General features: G+C 39.5%; 1 protein-coding gene across 2 annotated transcripts in view; it reads right to left on the minus strand.

Annotated features, from left to right (window-relative positions):
* Window positions 1-20,829, minus strand: part of METTL15 (methyltransferase like 15) — a 185,849-nt gene that overhangs the window by 31,963 nt on the left and 133,057 nt on the right. For both annotated transcript variants that reach the window (XM_046638395.1, XM_046638396.1), the window contains exons 4-5: window positions 13,166-13,357; window positions 8,433-8,611 (exon numbers count right to left, since the gene is read on the minus strand). In XM_046638395.1, coding sequence (XP_046494351.1) covers window positions 8,433-8,611; window positions 13,166-13,357 — 371 coding nt within the window. The remainder of the gene's footprint in view (window positions 1-8,432; window positions 8,612-13,165; window positions 13,358-20,829) is intronic.

The raw sequence follows: 20,829 nt of genomic DNA on the forward strand, positions 1-20,829 counted from the left end.
ATCTTGATTCTCAAATGGAGAGCTCTTGTAAATATCTCCCACCAAATTCTTAAAACTTCTGAATAACTAGTTACAGGAACAAATAATCCTTCTTCTTTTATTAATCAATAAAGAGAAGGACTAAGTGGTCAGGCTATTTTATAGGTATCTTTACAAAACTAATACCAATGTGAAAACTGCTAATGTTCCGAACATACAATGCCAGCAGATCACTTTGATTTTCACTTGCAGAAGTACACAGAATATAAAATAATAAGAAATGGAGTAATGGGGTAAAGGGATGCATTTCCCTTCTCTGGTTCCATAGAAGCAGTTGGAAATTCAGCCACAGTCAGGAAGACCTGGAACACTTGATTATGCTGAATTCCTGTTCTAAGAATTTGACTCAACTCAAGGTCACATTTAGGATAGAGGGGAAGATAATAGGGGAGATATTCCCAGGATAAGAGGGGACTTCCAGGGATCTGGAACTGCATTGGGTCTTGGGATCAGATCCAGATTGCCTGTGTTCTCCCCTCAACCTCTCAAATCCTACTTGCTTCTTGGTTTATTTGTTCATTCATCTTTTCATTTCTGCAATTAATGACTTTCTATTGAGTGTCAAGCACGTTTCTATAAATAGCCATCACTTCGCTGCCTAAAAGGCCCAACTCAAAGGTCTCCATGTCTGCAACTTCCACCCAATCTCTCTCTTTAATAACTCAAATCCTCTCACCACATTGAAATCACCCGCTCCCTTCTCTGGGTTTCTACTGCGTTTGTTCATGACTCTGTTATATATGGCATGTATCACAGAGTAACTAACTGAGTAAGTGCTTATACAACCATCTCCCATGTGAATACATGAGATCCTGGAAGACTGAGCTGTCTGCATTCTCCAGCAACAGATGATGCTGTACCTCAATCACTTCTTAGAACGGGATCTGGAATAGTGTTGTAAATAAGAGCGCAGGGTCTAGAGGGAGGTTACTAACTTCTAGCTCCAGCTTCACTTGACAAGAGAGACATCACCTAGCCTCTTTGTGCTTCAATTTCCTCTTCTGTAAAATGGGGATAAAAGTAGCACCTGCCTCATGGGTTGTTGTGAGGATTAAGTCAGTTAATACATGAAAACAATTTAGGAGAGTGCCTAGTATTTGCTCAATGTGTTAGCCAACATTATTTATTATTATTATTACTGTTATTATTATTAAATTAGGGTTGGGCCACAGTCACTTGGGATTGGAGCATTCTTTGCTCCTCACTTGGTACTCCAAACTGAGAACAGCCAGGTTTTTTAGGGGGAAAGAAGATTTTCAGGTTTTTCCTTCTGTTTTTTTCCTTCACATTTCATTCTCTTCTGAGTTGGACTTCTTGTACAAAAAGTCTCTTGGAAAGATTATTAAAATAATAAGTTTACTTATGAAATGTCATTTGATAATTTAGTTGGCATGAAGTTACCATACTAATACACACAGTGTACAACAGACTGAACTCAAGAGAATTAAAATGACAGAAGAATAAGTGCATTATCATAGGCAGTGGCAATGACAACTATGATTCACTGGCAAGCCATCCAAATTTAACCGTAGGTTTGACCAAACCATTTTCCATGAGAGCGATAATCAAACTCTCTGACATCTTCATTTATTTCTTAATCGTGGCATGTTACTATAAAGAGTGCTTTTTGGGGAAGATGGAGGAAGCAACAGGTAGTTATTGAAACAATAAAGGGACGGCAAACTAGCCTGATTAACTCTGTCTGGAAAAAGTTTATGTGCCACTAAAGTTTTATGGCAATGACTATTTCTTAATGAATGTTTTATTTTATTTATTTTTTATTTTGAAAGTTTCTCTCTGGATTAATAAAACTCTGCTGGATAAAAATAGCGATTTCAGATACAAGTCAAGGGATGAGCCATCATTGCTACCGTGTCAAGATACACTTTACAGGTACCAATGCAGAAAAAGATGACCATTCTCGTTTCTAAAAGTCACAAACCGCTAAAGGAGGAAAGGCTTGGAATGAAGCCATGGGCCTATGAATGATCATGCTGTCTGGCTGTGGACAGGCATTCCTGGGTAGAAGACCACAACAGGGCCCTGACTGGTACACTTGTGTGCTCCGTGGAGCAACCCAGGTCTGGAAAGAGGGGAGAACAAAATGCTTACAAGTGTATCTGCACTTTACAATTCACAGAGAACTTTCCCATAATCTCACTTATTGTTCATAGCAAGACCCAGTTATTTCTGTTTTCCAGATGAGGAAATAAGGATCAGAGAAGATAAGTGACTTACTCAAGTTCACAGAGCAAATAAATGGCAAAACCAGAAACAGAACTTGAAGATTTTTGATTCCATTTTCCTGGGGGGTCTCACTCCTCAGTCTGCTTTAATTTATGCTGAGCTCTTGGATGTTTAGGCCCCCTGCCCTCTTCAATGTGAAGGGCAGAGTACAGTTGATTCTCAGTAACATCTAACGACTTATACTTTTTTCCCTGAATTTTCATTTTACTTTGGCTGGAAATGTACACATCTTTTTATTGATTTATTTGTTCAACAAGCATTCATTAAGCTCTGGCCATGTATCTAGTTCATGAGTCAGAATAAAGATTACATAAAAGTTTCAGTCAGGGAATAATAAGTCTACACATTTAATCAACAAGAATTAAACATATCTAAGAAGCCTCCCCCTCTCCTTTGCCCATTCAAGAATTGATATGATGAGCCATCTGTCACTTTTTGATTATTCGTGGATTGATTATCTACTTTGTGAAATTGAATCTAAATCCCAATGATCTGAAAAGTGACTGGCATACTTTGACTTTGGCATGAGCTTGGAAACTGCAAGTGAATTTCAGTATTCATTTAAGCAAATCATAATCAGTAGGGTTAAATATAACAATGTTCACCATCATAAATATTATCCACCTCCATTTCAAGATGAGAAAGATGAGGTCTAGAACTGTTCAAGTTTACACAGAAAGAAAGTTGCAGAAACAGAATTTGAACGATGATTTTTTCATTTAACTATATTTAATTTAATAATTAAAATTAAATGGTGATTTTCCTTGATGTATCCAGAGAATGGAAAGAGCAAAGGAAATGTGGAATAGCTCTAATATAAAATATGGACAACCTGTTGAGGAAAATAATCAGACTTCTTTATTCAAAGGGATGTCTAGAACCAATCCTGTCTTTAAGGCTACACAAATCAAATATACATTAATTCTGCAAAATCTAGACCACAGCCATTTTTTTCTAAATTACATGCATAAATCTTTTTTTTCCTGAAGAGCTTGAGAGTTTTTCTATGTATCATTTACCATTATTAAAAATTCTTAACCAATAAAAATATTTTATCAGAGTGCTATTTTTCTTCATAGCATCCCTGAAGAATCCATATTCTCCATAGTTATCATTTCAACTTAAAGACGAATAAACTAAAGTACTGGGAGGGCAGTGTGTTTTTTCTAATTCACCTGTACTTTAGTGTTAATGCTGTTAGACAATATTGGTGTTGTCTAACTGTTTATGACCTATGAGACTGAACATCAATTTTCTACCAACATTGATGTCATTTCACTGAACACAAACTTGAAAAAAGCTAAACCTTCCTGATCTATGTGCATTTTATTGCTCACATCAACCTTGAGAAAGTCTTCACCAAATGCTTCCCAAGGGCCAACACTATGCTACACCCTGGAGGCCCTCAGTGGTACTCAGAGGTACTCAGTGACAAGGACTAGCCACCGCGGTGCCCATGCTGGCTTTCACCTGGAGCAGTGCTGTTCAATGTAAAGACGATTACTTACAATTTTCTATAGCCCCATCTAAAAAGTACAAAGAGACAGGTATAGTTAATTTTAATACTGTATTTAACCCAATAGTATATAAAATATCACCATTTCATCATATAATGAACAGACACATTTTTGAGATAAATTCTTTTTTCAAACTAAGTCTCAAAACCTGGTGTGCATACATGGCACATCTTGATTTGGAACACCCACATTTCAAGAGCTCCAGTTGACACGTGGCTAGTGTCAACTGTGCTGGACAGTGCAGGTTTAGGGGACAGTTGAACAGGAAGCAAGCACTAAGAGCGGCGTGAGCGCTAAGGCAGGGAACGCCGCGCAGCAGGAGCATGTGGGAGAGCTTCTCAACTAACTGTGTAGCACTGGAAAGCGACACTCCAACCAAGCTCAGGAGGATGAGCTGGCAGCAGTCACAGGAAAGGGGAGAGGAGGGCACTTCGATGTTGACGTGAATAGCCAGGGCCTGCAAGGGGGAGTGACTATGCTGTGCTTGGAAGACTATGACAACTTCAGTATGGCTGCAACAGAGATTATTATGGGGAGCAAGAGAGATGAAAATGAAAAGGCAGGTAGGAGCCAGTTCACAAAGAGCTTTGCAAACCATGTAAAGGAATTTGGACCGTATTCTAAGGAATCTATCCTTTCTAAAGACTTGAAGCCTGTATTTATGGAACTGGCAATTTCAGGCTGAAATGTGCTCCTCTTCACTGAAATACAGTGGGGAGAAGAGAGACGGCGATGAAAAGGCTAAAGCTAGATGACCATTTATTAGATGTGATGAAGAGTCTAGTTCTGGGTTAAATGAGTCGCTCAGGCCATTTTCAGTTCTTAGATGTCAGGAATCTAATTCTTCAGCTATTACTGTATTGGAATAGAAATCATGCTTAAAATGTGATCTGTTATTTATAAATTATGTTTGGAGGAAACACTGATGTAATACTGTATACACGTTATTTACATTAAAATCTCTGGCTAGCAGTTCTGAATAGTGCGTATGAACAGTTCTACAGTTTATTTTTGGAATTTTCAAAGTAATTCATGGGAGTTGTAAGTGTTTTGCTCCAACTTGCACCTCAACCCTGTCCTCTGGAGCGCCCATCACACGGAGGAGGCGTGGAGCTGCAGTTATTTGCCGTGGCAGGAGGCACCAGGCTTTAGGTTTTACAAATTACAGCTAATCACTTCAACTACTGTATAATTCTACTAAGCATATTTTGATTACTAGTGTGGTGGTCTTCCTTGTTCTGATGGATTATTAGCCTTTTGAATGCAAAGGAAATGATTTATATTTCCATCAATATATGGGTTTTACTATGTGTCGTGAAGTGTGGCATATTACCAAGTGCTTGATAACCTTGAATATATTTAGTATGAATTTACTAGAACCAGAAAAGACATTCAAATACAGTCACTGCATACTATAGCCTGCCAAAACACATATTCTTTAAATAAAGATATTACTTAGGAACTGTACTGGGTTGAATAGTGTCCTCCAGTGTTCATGTCTACCAGGAACATGTGAATGTGACTTTATTTGGAAATAGGGTCTCGTCAGATACAACCAAGTTGAGATGAGGACATACTGGACTAGGGTGGGCCCTAAATCCAATATGACTGGTGACTTATCATAAGGGGGACTTTGGACACACAGACGCACAGGGAGAAAGCCATATGGCGATGGAGGCAGAGACTTAGCGATGCATCTATAAGCCTGGAACAAGGACTGCTGGCCACCAACAGACACCAGTGATAGTCAAGGAAGCGTTCTCCCCTGGAGCCCTGCTGACACTTTGATTTTGGACTTCTAGCCTCCAGAACTGTGAGAGAATAAATTTTTGTTGTTTTAAGCCACCAAATGTGTGGTACTTTGTTATGGCAGCCACGGAAGTTTAATTCAAGGACCTTCCTGGGCCCTCCATGGCTGCCATATTTCCTTTATGAAATACTCTTAAGAGACTTCTATTTAATGTAATTGACAGATTAATCCTTTTCTCTGTCAAAAAAGTTATCTCAGGGTAATGCTCGGCTCTCTAGCACCCTACGGAGTCCTGCTCCCACCAAAAGGCCGTACGCTTACAGCCCAGAGCACTTCCTATTTCCATTACACAATTTGATCAAATATTACTGAAACTGGTGAAATATGAATGCAAAAGGAAAGGCAGCTGCTGCTTCCATGAAAACTAAGTTGTAGACTTTGGAAACTCTTGATAAAGATGAGTCACATAAAAAAATGCAATCAAATTAGATGTGGATGAGGTAATTATAAAAGACTGAAAAATACTGAAAATTTAGAAAATATGCTTATTCAGACTGCTTTGTAAGTACCTTTGAATTCTTACCTAATTTTAATAAAAATAAAATCAGAGCTTATTGAAGAGATGCTGTGGGTGTGGTTTATGTGGAGTGGACTGTGTGGAAACGCGATTAGGACCCAAGTATGTCCATATTTATATGTATATGCAAAACACAGGTTCTACAATTCTCCACTTGCATCGACTTTTTCTATTAGCCACACAATCGTAACTTCAGACTACAGTAAATATAAGGGTTTCTACTACAAGCAGACGCTTATTGCACCACGATTTTACTCAGTCCCTTACTCGTCTGTAAGCTTCATGAACACAGCGGCTCTTCCGTTTCCTCCCACTCTTCCTTCAGTATTCAGTATAATGCCTGGTAGGGAACAGTCTCTCCCCAAATATTTTTTTGAATAAATGAACATAAAATAGAAATCCATTTTTTGTTTTTCCCTTTTCTAAAGAATTACATCATCATCAATAAAGTTAAATTATTATAGGCTGATTTGAGCCACAAAAATGGATTCATTATAGAGAAGTCAATCTTATTTTAATGGCATTTGCTAAAATGGGGTTTTACCTACATATATATGAATATTTTCACTTTTACTATATCATTTGTCATAGCCCTAGTATGTTTTTCACACCATAATCTTTCTGACAATACTTAAATTGTTTCTTTTCTACAACTTCATGTAATTTCTGTCTAATACCACAGTGTTACTTCCCCAAGTTTGCAGATCAGGATCCTGAGACAGAAAAGTTAACTTAATTCCCAATTATTCCTCAAATTCATGAGTTTCCAAATTCTAGATTAGTACTGACATTGCATTAACTGGGTTGTACCCTTGAAGAAACTCCTGACGCTCCCTGAGCCTCAGTTTTGTCAGTTAGCAGATGAGGTATTTTGACTGGATGATCTCTAGGATGCCCTCTTGCCCAGAGTCCTCATTTTCAGCACCAGAAAATTCTGGATTTTCATATAAATAAAAAAAGTGGCTTCTCACTGCTCTTCTTTCCAATATGGGAGACAGAGAACAACACACATAGCTAGTTAAAGAATGACAGAAGGGATAGGTGGAGATGTGTTCATGAGGATGGAGTGGGAGGAGAGAAAGGGAGTCAACACAGAGGGTGAGTTTAATGTCAGCTAGTCTAACTCTTTTTGAGAAAAAATACCATGGAATATCTTGTGCTCATATAACCCACAAGAATTTTGCTCTTACTTGCCTAAAGGGATCTCAGTGGTAAGTTGGAAGGGCCTTGAGGAATGCAGCTTAAAAAATTAAAGATGCAGTCAATGCTTTATATTTTATTATCATAAGTAAGTAAAATATAGTCTTAATAAATTATGTCATAAAACAGTTGCTATATAATCTCCAAATCTTGATCCAAGTGGATTTATAATTGTTTTAGTCCTTAAATTATGGACAATATTAAGATAGAGGCAATCAACATTAGGTTCCTTTTATAAGCTATAAATATTCCTTTTTTCTACTTCTTTTGCTACTTAAGCAACTCAATAGGAACCATTGAAAAGAAATCTTAACACATTTGGTAAATAAAAGTGATGTACGGTTTCAGATGGTCCAACAAGACGAAGAATTTACCATTGGAATTGTGTTAAATAACTGCAGGAGTTGTATTTTGCCTTGAAAAACTTTCATCATGAAACACAGCTGTGAAACAACTTTGGCTTCAAACAGAAAGGCTCTAACAAAGCGCCTCCTAGCTAGACTTGGGTTCAGGAGGTTTATGGCGGCGAGCAGCAGAAAAGAGGAAATGTTTCAATAAGCCCCTCGGGCTGATGGAGTCAGCATTCACAAAGTGGAATAACCTACACATCACATACCCTTTGTTAGCTGGTTGTTTAGAACAGATGGATGAGTCACTGGATTTTATTTTAGCAATTGGGCAATGCAATTCTCCTTTTGCCCAAAATATTATAATGCAGAAATGTGAAACTAAGAGAGGTAATGTCAGATCTTATACAGAATGCTTATCAACCACTGTGATGGATCCAGAAATTCTTCTGGTCTTGTGATTCCACGTTTCACCTTGGTAGGCACAAATGACAAATCACCTCATGCAAAAAAGAAGCCTATTATTAAACTAATCAGCAAACTACAGCATATTTTAAAAAAATTGTGTATGGGGAAGAGGTGTTCAAGGAGGGAAGCTTATAAACCAAAAGAAAGCTGGCATGAGAGAAAGATAGGCAAGATTCTATCCTGCATGATTTCAAGAACAAATGAATCCCTCTGGGAGTTTGGGGAATTTATATATATATACATATATGTTTTTTCTCTCAGACACTGTTCAGAATTAATGAGGGTACCTGCGACGATGCTGGCAAGCTGCTGGGTTCTGGTGATGGGGTAGATGCTGCGTGCCTGAACGATTGCTGAAGCGATTTTCTTGGCATGCTTCTCCTCCCCGTATGTTCTCAGGATGGATGCAAGTGCCTGTTGATCTAAAGCGTTCACAACATCAGCTGCGGTGGGCATGTCAGGGTACCTACGCACAAGAAGAGCCAATTAGTTCACTGACGTCAGTTTTCATTGACAAGAGGTGAGACTTCAGAGTACTGAGACATAAAGTCAGGCATGCACACATAGTCTAAGAGAGCTTCTGAGGTTTTTAAAGTCAGAGACTGAAATCTTACACAAATGAAATAGATTTTCCATTTCAAATACCCATCATTATGACAAGTGGGGACTGTGTGTGACATTCATCAAGGTTAAGGGTAGCAGGAAGTTAAAATATTTTATTAATCTTTAATTCACAAAGAAGTTATTATTACTCATGCAGATTTCCCCTAAACTAAAATAATGGAAAATGTTTGGACTTAGTTTGCTCAAAATTTAAATTACTGCTTGAATTTGTTTTTCAGTATAGAGGATACAAAGTTTACTGACTGATATTTAAATGAGCCTAAATCTCAAATACTTAACTAAATCTAAGACTGTAAAGGAACCAACTACTTATATGGGGGCACAAATTGAACTTATGAAGTCTATATGAGAAGATACTGCTGGTCAGTTTTCCTCACAAAAACTAGAACAATCTTAATGGTAATAATGTATATTATTTCAGCTATTTAACAATATTGGCTTATAAACCCATGACAAAAGTTGCCATGGGGTAAAACCTGGTAATCAACAAATAGTACTAAACAAGTCTAGATGATAATTTCACATGAAGGAGACAAAGCAAGACCAACTTCTGACCAAATAGAATAAATCATAATAGTAGGAAATAGCATTCATTCTGTCTGACCATTCCGGTTTACCTTACTTTAGGAAACGGGTCAAGGAATTCTAAGCGATGACCTAACTGAGAGTTTTCTTATAGAAAGACAGCTTTGCTAATAGTATTCTTGTAGTTAATATGCTGGCTTGATTGTTGGTACCATACTGTGAGGACTTTAGGTAACAAGGAGATGGTAGCTTTAAGACCTAAGGATCAAACCAGAGTGGGGTTGCCAAGAAACATCTGAATCCCTCCTCAAAAATACTACACTGCACTTTGCTAACATACCTAGTGCCTCCAGGAGAAGATGTTTTTGCTGTCCTTGGCTTGTCCTCTATTTTGCCATGACTTCCATCTCTCTCTCTCTCTCTCTCTGTGTTCTCTCTCTCTCTCAGTCAAACCTTGCTTTCCAGATCCTGCAATTCTTGTTTTATTCCTGGCTGCCATGGCACCCTGAGACCAGCGAACGTTCTATAAGGCAGCCCTGTTTCCATCTAATAGGCTTTGCTCCTTCAATAACAGCTTTAAGGATGAAGATTTGGTCTTTAGAGTCAGATCGACCTAGATTAGAATCCTGGACTTGCTACACATATTGGGTAAGCTTTTTAACCTATTGGAGCCTCAATGTCTAACGTGAAACAAAAGTAACAATGCTTACCTCACAGAATTGTTTGGAGAATCGAAGGTGCATGCAATTGTAAAATATAGTATAAAGCCTGGCACAGAGAGAAGCTCAGTGAACGCCAATGTCCCTTAGATCTTGCCATTCCTAGATTTGCCAATCGTCATTCTTGGCCTAACTGACAAAATGCCTGACAGATCTTACCTAGTTGTGAATTCAACTGCCCAAATCACCGGGTGTTAGAATGAACCTTGTTAATGATGTAAATTCAGACTCCATAGGATATAGTGCAGTTCTACCAGGGCAATTCTAAGATTAGTATGGCAGTTTTTTATACCTTCCTACTTTCAGATTTTTTTTTTATTTTTCCTTTGTCTCCCCAAAGCCCCCCCCCCCCCGCCCCCAATACAAAGCTGTGTATTTTTAGTTGTGGGTCCTTCTAGTTGTGGCATGTGGGATGCCGCCTCAGCATGGCTTGATGAGCGGTGCCATGTCCATGCCCAGGATCTGAACTGGCAAAACCCTGGGCCGCTGGAGCGGAGCGCATGAACTTAACCACTCGGCCACGGGCCTGGCCCCCAGTACCTTTCTACTTTTAAATAAGAAAATTAAAAACAGCATTTCACTCAAATATAGTTAAGTCGATAACAGGCACAATTTTATTTTACACTTATGTTAACACTGAATAGCAGGATGGAAGTTTCTATAGTGCTACAAGGCAAAAGGGGCAACAGTGGAAAAGCCAGCAGGCTGCTAGGAAACTTCAGAATAGACATTCATGTAGTGAAGAGGATACAAAATCTGTCCCCCAACTTAACAGCCTAAGCCATCTTGTCAGTCCTGCAGAGACCACCAATTTACAGTGACTACATTCACAAGACAAGGAAAATATTAACATAAGTGGCCACTTATTTATTACTTTCTAGTGAAGAATACAGCTGACAACAGAGTTAGACCTGCAAGTCCTTGAAGCTGTGAGTTGCTTTCTGCCACGTGATAGCTCTATCATAATCCGAAAGCTGCTGTTGAAGCTGGGATGGCACAGAATAAATTGTGCTGTAAGGTCCCAGGGTTACGTGGCGACAGGTGAAGAAAGCCTCTTGCATCGACCTTCATCACCAGGATGCAGCAGCCTCCAGGAGCTGACCAGTCATATCCTTTGGCTTTGACTCCCTCTCCCCATAACACCACTTGGATTGGCATTGCTCATATTTACATCTCTGACTCTCCTTTTTCTATGAATTCACGGGAACCAACTCCCCCTTTCTGAACGTCGCATCCTGTCTTCAGATCTGTTAGTATCTCTGATTACGTTGCAGTCTATGCCATCTACCTGGAAGCCATCCTGCCTTCTAAGACATGTGTGCTCATCTCTAATCTCATCCATTATGTATTGACTTAAGAGTTTAATTCTCAAGGGCAATCTTATCTTCAAGTTCTTAGGTGAGAACCTCAGAACCGTGATTCGCAGACCACAATTTGCTGTAAGTCTGTACATTAACAATATAGAGGTTTACTACCGTTAGCTAGAAGCTTTGCTCATTGTATTTCAGAAGGCGTCCTCCTTAGCAAGACAGAGGAAAAGCAGAAATTCGCTTGACATTTTATTACCTCAGCACAACCACCTCAATCTCCAAACATGAGAAGATATTTGACCTTTACTATTAGTCACTGGTTTTTAAAGGATTTTTATTATTTTCTCTTATGATCACATTTTTCATTCTATGAATGCCAACTTGTGCAAAAGAAGGTATAAGACTAAGAACAGAAAGGTTCCAACAAGAATGGGTCACAATCCAAGGTAACAGGTCATATCAAAACATGGGGAAAAGGCTACATGTGAATAATTACCATGGGACAAAGCAGTTTGTCGGAAAGAAGTCAAAGTCAATTCAATGTTGATTTATTGCCTTAAGTTGGACTTTACATTTCTTATATATAGGTCCTTCTAATAGGCTGGAAGAAACTTTGGAAAACCTATTTGTTTCCGTAGAAATGTTCATGCAGGTCTAGAATTGCAGACTACTAACAGTAACATAATGGTTTGCTTATTTAGATATAAGAAAATCTAACGTTCCTAGAAAGTAAGCTGCCCAAAGGTAGGGGCCATGATACATAATTTGGTGGGGGTAGAGGGGTAGGGACACGAAATAAGGGAGAAAAGCAGGGTTAAGCTTTGCAGGTACTGGCTGTTCAGTCCCTGGGCCAGTGTGGGGCACAGAAACAAGTGCTAATCTAAGCTTTTAAAATTAACTTAGATATAAAGAAATTATCCTATACTTTCCTAGAATGTGATCCTCTTTGCGTTACTAAATATATAAATGTACCTATTTGGACAATGGAGGACAAACGCTAGTATTCCCAGGGTGGTGAGGTGAGGAATGAAGAGGTGGTGTAAAGCCGTCCTATGCATAGTACTGTGCGGGGGTTTTTTGAGGAAGATTAGCCCTAAGCTAACTACTGCCAATCCTCCTCCTTTTGCTGAGGAAGACTGGCCCTGAGCTAATATCCATGCCCATCTTCCTCTACTTTATATGTAGGACTCCTACTACAGCATGGCGCGCCAAGTGTTTGCCATGTCCGCACCCGGGATCTGAACCGGAGAACCCTGGGCCGCCTAAGCAGAACGTGCACACTTAACCACTATGCCACTGGGCGGGCCCCTGCATAGTACTGTGTTTGACATAGTACCACAAATTGTAGTTTGTCTTGAGAAGATTGAACCCAAGTGACTGTTTAAGAGACCAGACAAAACACACAATCGCTGACCTCTAGGATCTTGCCTTTTATGTAGCATTCAATAGAATATGCATTAAATATAGTTCCCTTTACTCCACACAAGAGGCATAGTTGGGCCTACAGAAAAATGGAACCATTGTTTAAGCATCATATTTATCAATTTTGTTAGTAGTCTAAAAGCTAACATTGTTTCCATAAAAAAGATAATCAGTATGAAAGTTATCCTCCTCACTATTTTGTGTAAAGACAGCAATGATTTTTTTTTTGTTTAGAATCCCAAATCTAGAAAAACTGTAAAGTCTATAATGAGTAGCAAACAAAACTGATTTATTATGTATGGATAGTGTTAGGTGTGGGCGTGTGATTGGAATTCTGCAGTCTTAAAAGGAAATTAAATTCCAAGTGTTTTTGAGAAATGGATTTCTCGTTGTGAGAAGAAGTGCTTTATCAATACTCACCTGCCGCCATCCATTCTCATGTCCAAGGGACCGTCCTTCCGAAGGGAAAAACCTCTTTCAGGAGCATCAAGTTGCATGGAAGAACACCCAAGATCCAAAAGAACTCCATCCAAAGTCTCTGGCTGCACTCCAGCTTTCATTAATAAGGCTTCCGCCTGGCTGAACTGGCCCAGCATGGCTCGAATCTGTTTACTGTGAATAAACCCAGGAGATGGAGAAAACACTTCTGTTATATTGAAGTCTTTCTTAAGGTCTATGATCAACGGTAGGGAGCACATCCTATTATTATATCATTCAACCAATATATACTTACTAAGTGCCAGCCACATGCTTAGTACTATATAAAGACATATGGATATGGAAACTCTACATCTTTGGTTTCAACACCAAAGGTGATTTAACGTAATTTTGTTCTTGCTAATAAACACAATTTATTTTATACCTTTGTGAAGGTAGATAATAAATTTATGAATTAGAAAAATTCCTTTCTCAGACCAGGTCTTTCATTCTTTCTTAAAAAAAGTTCTTAAATCTATGGGTTTGGAAAAGAAGCATATGCCATTCCCTCAAAAGAATAAATTTAGAGATAACAAATGCTGGTGAGGATGTGCAGAAAGGGGAACTCTGCGACTTATTGGTGGGATTGTAAATTGGCACAGCCACTATGGAAAACAGTATGGAGGTTCCCAAAAAAATTAAAAATAGAACTACCATATGACCCAGCAATTCCACTTCTGGGAATATATCCAAAGGAAACGAAAACACTATCTGCACCCCAGGGTTCATAACAGCATTATTTCCTATAGCCAAGACATGGAAACAACTTCAGTGTCCATCAATGGATGAATGGGTAAAGAAGTTGTGGTATATGTACAACAGAATATTATTTAACCAAAAAAAGGGGAGAAGGAAATCTTGCCATTTTCGAGAACATGGATGGACCTTGAGGGCACTGTGTTAAGTGAAATAAGTCAGACAGAGAAAGACAAATACTATATGACCTCACTTATATGTGGAATCTAAAAAGAAAGAGAGAAAACCAAACTCACAGAAAAAGAGCTCAGATTTGTGGTTACCAGAGGTGGGGGTTGGGGAAAGGGGAACTGGATGAAGGTGGCCAAAAGGTACAAACTTCCAGATAAATAAGATCAATAAGTACTAGGGAGGTACTGTACCACATGATGACTACAGTTAACACTGCCGTATAGTGTATCTGAAAGTTATTAAGAGAGTTAATCCTAAGAGTTCTCATCAGAAGGAAAACAACATTTTTTTCTCCTTTTACTTTTTGTATCTATATGAGATGATGGATGTTAACTAAACATTGTTGTAAATTACTTCACAATCCGTGTAAGTTAATTCATTATGCTGTAGACCTCATACAGTGCTGTATGTCAATGATCTCAGTAAAACTGGAAGCAAAAGAACAAATTTAATGGGTAAGCCAATTGAAATATAATAATAAAACAGAAATCACAGAAAAAACATATGTCAAACATCTTCAAGTCAACCATTTTAGGTCTCTCCATATTTTTCCCATAATTTAGGATCAGGCTGCTGTGCAGCTGCACACTTGAAGAATGAAACTATGCCTAAAGTAAACCCCTTCTTGCAGAAGCAATGTTTTAGCTCTCAGCAGAGATTCTGAAGTGAATGGAGCATTCAGAATCAACAGACAGGCAAGGAGGTGGGATCACTTAACAGCTATACTAATTCTCCTTCCTACACAAAGTAAGATGCTGCCTTCAGGGTTCTTCAGAAGCCTTAGGGCAACTGACAGGCATTTTGGAAAGGGAATGAGAAGAGAAAAACTGGGCAACACTCCCAAGACCTCATTCCCTCCGTCTACAGGTGGGAAGAGTGAGTGTGGATTTCATCAGTGTTGGGGAATTCATATTTATGACATTTACTTTTTTTTTTTGAGGAAGATTAGCCCTGAGCTAACTACTGCCAATTCTCCTCTTTTTTGCTGAGGAAGACTGGCCCTGAGCTAACATCCGTGTCCATCTTCCTCTACTTTATATGTGGGACGTCTACCACAGCATGGCTTGCCAGGAGGTGCCATGTCCACACCTGGGATCCGAACCAGTGAACCCTGGGCTGCCAAGAAGTGGAACGTGCGAACTTAACTGCTGTGCCACCAGGCCAGGCCCTATGATATTTACTTTTATCTATGTTGTTTAAGGAGTACTTCACAGCTCATTGGTAATGTTTTCTCAAATTCTGATGGAGAAAGTGATTTTCAGATTCACTCACCAAATACTCACTGAATTATCTGCTATGCGTCCAGCAGTATGTTATTTGGAGGTACTTAAAGATTGATAAAGCATGGCTTTCTGAGCTTTGAGCTGAGAGGAAGAGATATGTAAATAAACAGTTTGCAAAACAACTTGATGAGTGCTAACAGTAGAGAGATAAACAGATTGCTATGTCTGTATTTGGAAAATATAAAATGAATGCTAATACATTGAAAACAAAAATAATAGAATCTTGGGATTGGAAGGCAATTCACAAATCATGTATTCCAATTATTTAACTGATGTTTGAACATTTTCCCTCTCCACTGTCACTGCTGGGGGGCAGGGAGGAGGTCACTGTTTTAATTACCTCCCACTCACCCCATTGGTGAGGGAGGGATTCCCATTCTAGGATTATGGAAACGGCCGAACATGGGGTGCCTGACACTGGACACATGAGACTGACAGGAGTTTACAGTTACATGTACTCACAAGGGAGGAGCACACCACACGCCATGCCTGGCTACATGGGGGATGCACTCAGGACAGAGTGGGCAACCAGAGGCTGTGAGAAGCAGGTTTTGTGGTATCAAGAGGGTAGGGTGCCATTGGTTCCCATGAGAGGATGTGATTGGCTTATTTGAATAATGCCATGAGCTAGCAGGGAACTGACACCTGCTACTCAGGGGTAAGCAGATATTGTGCCTGATCGCTTTGATAAGGAGGGTCCTTTGACTGAGGATCTGTATCTGTGGGACCTCAGTGGGAAGGAGAACTTGTAGTTAGGCATTCGAGGCTCTCCCAGTGTCCCCAGCGGTCGACAACACATAATACTGGGCTTTAATTTAGGGCCTTATACCAGTCAAGTCTGCTACCTCATGTTTGAACATTCCCAGTAGTAAGAAGTCACTGCTCTTTTTTTTTGTCTGTGTGAGGAAGATTGGCCCTGAGCTAACACCTGTGCCAATCTTCCTCTATTTTGTGTGTGGGATGCTGCCACAGCATGGCTGATGAGAGGTGTAGGTCTGTGCCCAGGATCTGAACCTGCAAACCTCAGGCTGCCGAAGCGGAGCACACAAACTTAACCACTACGCCACCAGGCTGGCCCTCACTACTCTTTTTTTAGCCACTTCTTTTTGCAGTTAAGTTGATAGCTGTTTCCTCACTATTTCTATAATTTTTATCCCTGGTATCAGTCCATATAAAGCAATTGAAAGTCTATCGCTCCACAGCCTTTTACATATCTATTAGGATATTAGGGATATTTACTGGCTGCCTCTTAGTTGCCAAGCTCTCTGTTCCAACAGCTCTGCAAAATTTCAGCCACGTGTTTCGAGAGAGACTGGTCCTATCTATGATGGTTTAGGTGTCAACTTGGCTAGGCTGCAGATGCAGTTATTGAATCAAACAGTAATGGAGGTGCTGCTGTAAAGGTGTTCTGTAGATGTGGTTAACACTACAATCAGCTCACTTTAAGTAAAGGATATTACCTTCAGGAATGTGGGCAGGCCTCATCCAATCCGCTGAAAGGCAGTACGAGAAAAAACTGAGGTTTCCCTGAGGAAGAAGAAATTCTGCCTCCGGACTGCAATATTAGCTCCTGTCAGAGTTTCCAGCCTGCTGACCTGCCCTACCGATTTCAGACTTGCCAGTCTTCACAATGTGTGAGCCAATTCCTTGAAATAAATCTCTGTATATACTGTGAGTATGTACATGTATGTATGTATGTATGTATATCCCCCACTGGTTCTATTTCTCTTGAGAATCCTGATGGGTATAACATCTCAGCCCAAAAGGTAGATTTCTGATTAGCTAAGCTAATTTGAACACACCATCCCCAAGACCCCTGAGGTAATTTTTTCAGAGATTGGCATGTGTCACAGCTCTGGCCAATGAGATACAAGAGATATTTCCTAGGGAGTTGGGAAAAGAAAATTCTTCTTTCTTCCAATAAGCTACTCAAGGAAAAAGGTTTTTCAGACTTTCATTGCTATGAAAAAAGCACATAACCCTGATTATTGCCAGCAGATGTCTTAACTCAAAGAAGGGAGAGAGTGGCAGCCAGTTTTGGCCAAAACTGTAGAAGGCAAAGTAGAAAGATTAACCAGGCCACTAGACTGAGCCGCACCTAAAACACCACCTGTCTGAATTCTTGAGTTACATGAGCCCATAAATCCGCTTTGTTAGTGACGCCCAGTGGGAACGGGTTTTTCTTTTACTTGCAATGGAAACCATCATAACTACTACAGCTATCATGCTCCTCAAGTCTCCTTTCCTCTAAACCATACAGCTTGTTTCTTCTGCTATTCTCCATACAAAGTATCTTTCACCATGCCAGCTGTTCTTGTCTGAATGTCTAAGGACACAGTTTGCCTGTATCCTGAGATGTGAATTCCATAATGGTCAGCACAGAATAAATTCTTGCCTCTCGTGTTCTACTTATTATATTAACACAGCTGGAGATCAGAGCAGTTGTACAACTGACTTCGCACTGCTGACTTGGATGACCTGTAGCCCGAGGCTTTGTCCTGGACACCACTGCTCAGCCTGCTCCCTCCTCACTGTACTTGCACAGTTTTGTTTTGTTAATTGTTTTTGATCTAAGGACAATTTCTGCTCTACACATTTTCGACAACCCTTTTAGGATTCAGGTATTATCTTTAACCACAGAAATCTTCTTTACACTGCAGCAAAAGCCTAAAAAAAAAAAAAACACTATTGTCCAGTCTTTATTCCTTAGGCATTACAGCTATTATCATGGTTGAAGCTAATATTCTTGTAAAATAAAAATAAAACCTCACAGGGGATGTTTGCATTCTTGGGTGCCCTCAAATGTAACTGCTCAACATACAATATCCATGCAGTTTTATGCCTCACTATGAGTAAATAACAAAAATGTAATCCTTGTGGTACAAAACTCAGCATAATGATATATAAGTATGAGAATATGGTACGGGAAAAAGGGCAACCATGAAGCCACACCACAAAGTAAATCACGTGTTTAAGGCAGAATTTTCTGATGCTATATCACTTACGTGTTTAGAGAATTAGATTGTTCTCAGAGTAAAAGTTTACTGACCATCTGTTGAAAACTCAGCCTTAACTTCAGACCCTGAGGCATAATTTCATAGATGCAATTACGGTGAGGCTAATTTTCCTGGACAGGTCGACGCCATGTCCGCTTTCTCTTTCTTCTTTCCTTCCTCTTTCCCTTCCTCCCTTAGGTCTTCTCTTTTCCCTCCCCTCATCCTTCCATCCTTCTTTCTTTCAAATTTTAATTTTCAATATTTTTGCATAGGTGTTTTACAAGTGTTATAAAACAAGTAACAGAGAAGCGTGAATTGGCTAGGGAAGATCATGATGGTCACAAAAATAGAGCCAAACAGGACAATTAGCCATAATCACAAATGCACAATTTGTTTACATCCTCGTGTCATCACTCTAGGCTCCCCAGGATGTAAGCAGGTGTTACCTGTGACTCAAAGCACATGCTACATGGGAATGGTCCTACAGCCCAGTCCCAAGGAAAGCCAAGGCACTTAGCAGTGGAGTGCCAACAAGGCTGTGGTTGCTAGAAGCCATTTCTGAAGTTCCTTGACTGTGATAAGTATTGTTAAGCTTGACTGGCAAGTCATCTGCACTTGGAGTACAAGGGTCTGCTTTATTATAAAGGACTCAGATGCTCTAGTATATACCGAGGCTGAGGTTGCGAGAGTATTACTATTCACTGGGTATTTATTTAGGACTGAACATGGAACTTCATCATTCTTCTAACCGCACACAGTCTAATGATAGGGCTTAAGGATATATTACCCCACAAACAATAAAAGTGGATCCAACTCAGAAGGACGACATCTTGTAGCTAACGTGAGTACTTAGCCATCTTGGTTTTAGAAACCCAAAACTCCCATGGTTTATAAAATGCTTGATATAAACAGGTACTTTTTGTTCCCCAGGAATAAATAATTTTCAGTTTTATGGACAGAAAACTTATTTGTGTAGAATCAGATTTTTTAAAAAAAAAACTGGGTTATTGGATAAAGCAATTTAAAAATGTGAAGTCAGGACAAAAATTTTCAGGAAAAACTTTGAATTTGGAGGCTAATTCTTTCTGAGACAAGCTAGGGAAGAAAAACATCACTATCATACTTCTCCCAGGACTTAACACTCCTCCCTCTTAATCAACAATATTAAATAAATGCTTCAAGTCATTATATAACTTCTAACCTCAAGCATAGTAATGAATGCTACCAAAGTACACAAACGTGGGATTCAGACATAGACAACTGACAAAAACATAAAAATGGTCCATGAAAATGATTGATAATGATGGTCTTGATTCTTTCTGAATCACTTAACTTTTGCTGTGTGACAAACCACCCCAAAATTTAGTAGCTTAAAACAACCATGATTTTTCAGCTCATATTCTGTGGGTCAGAAGTTTGGGTTGGGCTCAGCTGGGTGATTCTTTTGATGGTGGGTTGACTGAGGCTTGGTTGGTCCACATGGCCTCACTCACATGTGGGAAGTTGGCTGGAGTAAAACGGTGACTGGACCACATGTCTCCAGCATTTAGCAGGCTACATCAGGTCTTCCACAGAATGGTCTGGCTCCAAAAGCAGCAAGGTAGGACAACCCCAGAATTCAGCACTTTTCAGGCTTCTGATTATGCCCCATTTTCTAATATCCCATTAGCCAAACTAAGTCCATAGCTCAGTTCAGATTCAAGGGCTATAAAAACAGACTTCACCTCGTGCTGCAAAAAGCAGTAAGGACACATTACAAGAGGGTACATACGGAGAAGAGAGGAATTATAGTGGGCATTTTTGCCAACAATATACCACACTCTTTGTATTTAAGAGTGAAATTAAAAGTAGGAAGGAGAAAACAAATTTTCTTTCCCTTTAATCTTCTAGATTCTCTTCTGTTGATTGAGACCTTTATGTTACAGGGTAGCTTCCTCTTAAAGGCATAACAAGAGTTATGCAGTGGTGGTTGGTAGTTGAAGTTAGAATTCAGAGGTAGACTAAGGGGCTGGGTTCAGGTACCAGAAATAGAAATCTGAGCAGAAGCCAACCAGGAGTCTATGGCTCAGGGTCTGGCAAGGGCTAATACACGATCATCTGGGAAGGGGTAGTATGTGGTAGTAGGGGGTCTTTAAGAAAGCAATGTATAGGGACCTAGTCATGTTAGCGTCAAGTAAACGCGGCAGCATATAGGAAGGCTCTAGCTGTTGACCAGACTTTTTCTAAAAAGAACAAATCATCTAGTTGTGAAGGAATGAGGTTCTAGACAGGGATATGAGAAGAGATGCATACATGACAAAATAAATTAGAGATGTAATTTATTAGAACTGGCCCAATCACTAAAACTAGCACCAAGTCAGGATCAGCAGCAAAGACAACATGATGTTAAGTCATCTAAGCT

The sequence above is a fragment of the Equus quagga genome, chromosome 14 (assembly GCF_021613505.1).
Source record: "Equus quagga isolate Etosha38 chromosome 14, UCLA_HA_Equagga_1.0, whole genome shotgun sequence".
NCBI lineage: Eukaryota > Metazoa > Chordata > Mammalia > Perissodactyla > Equidae > Equus > Equus quagga.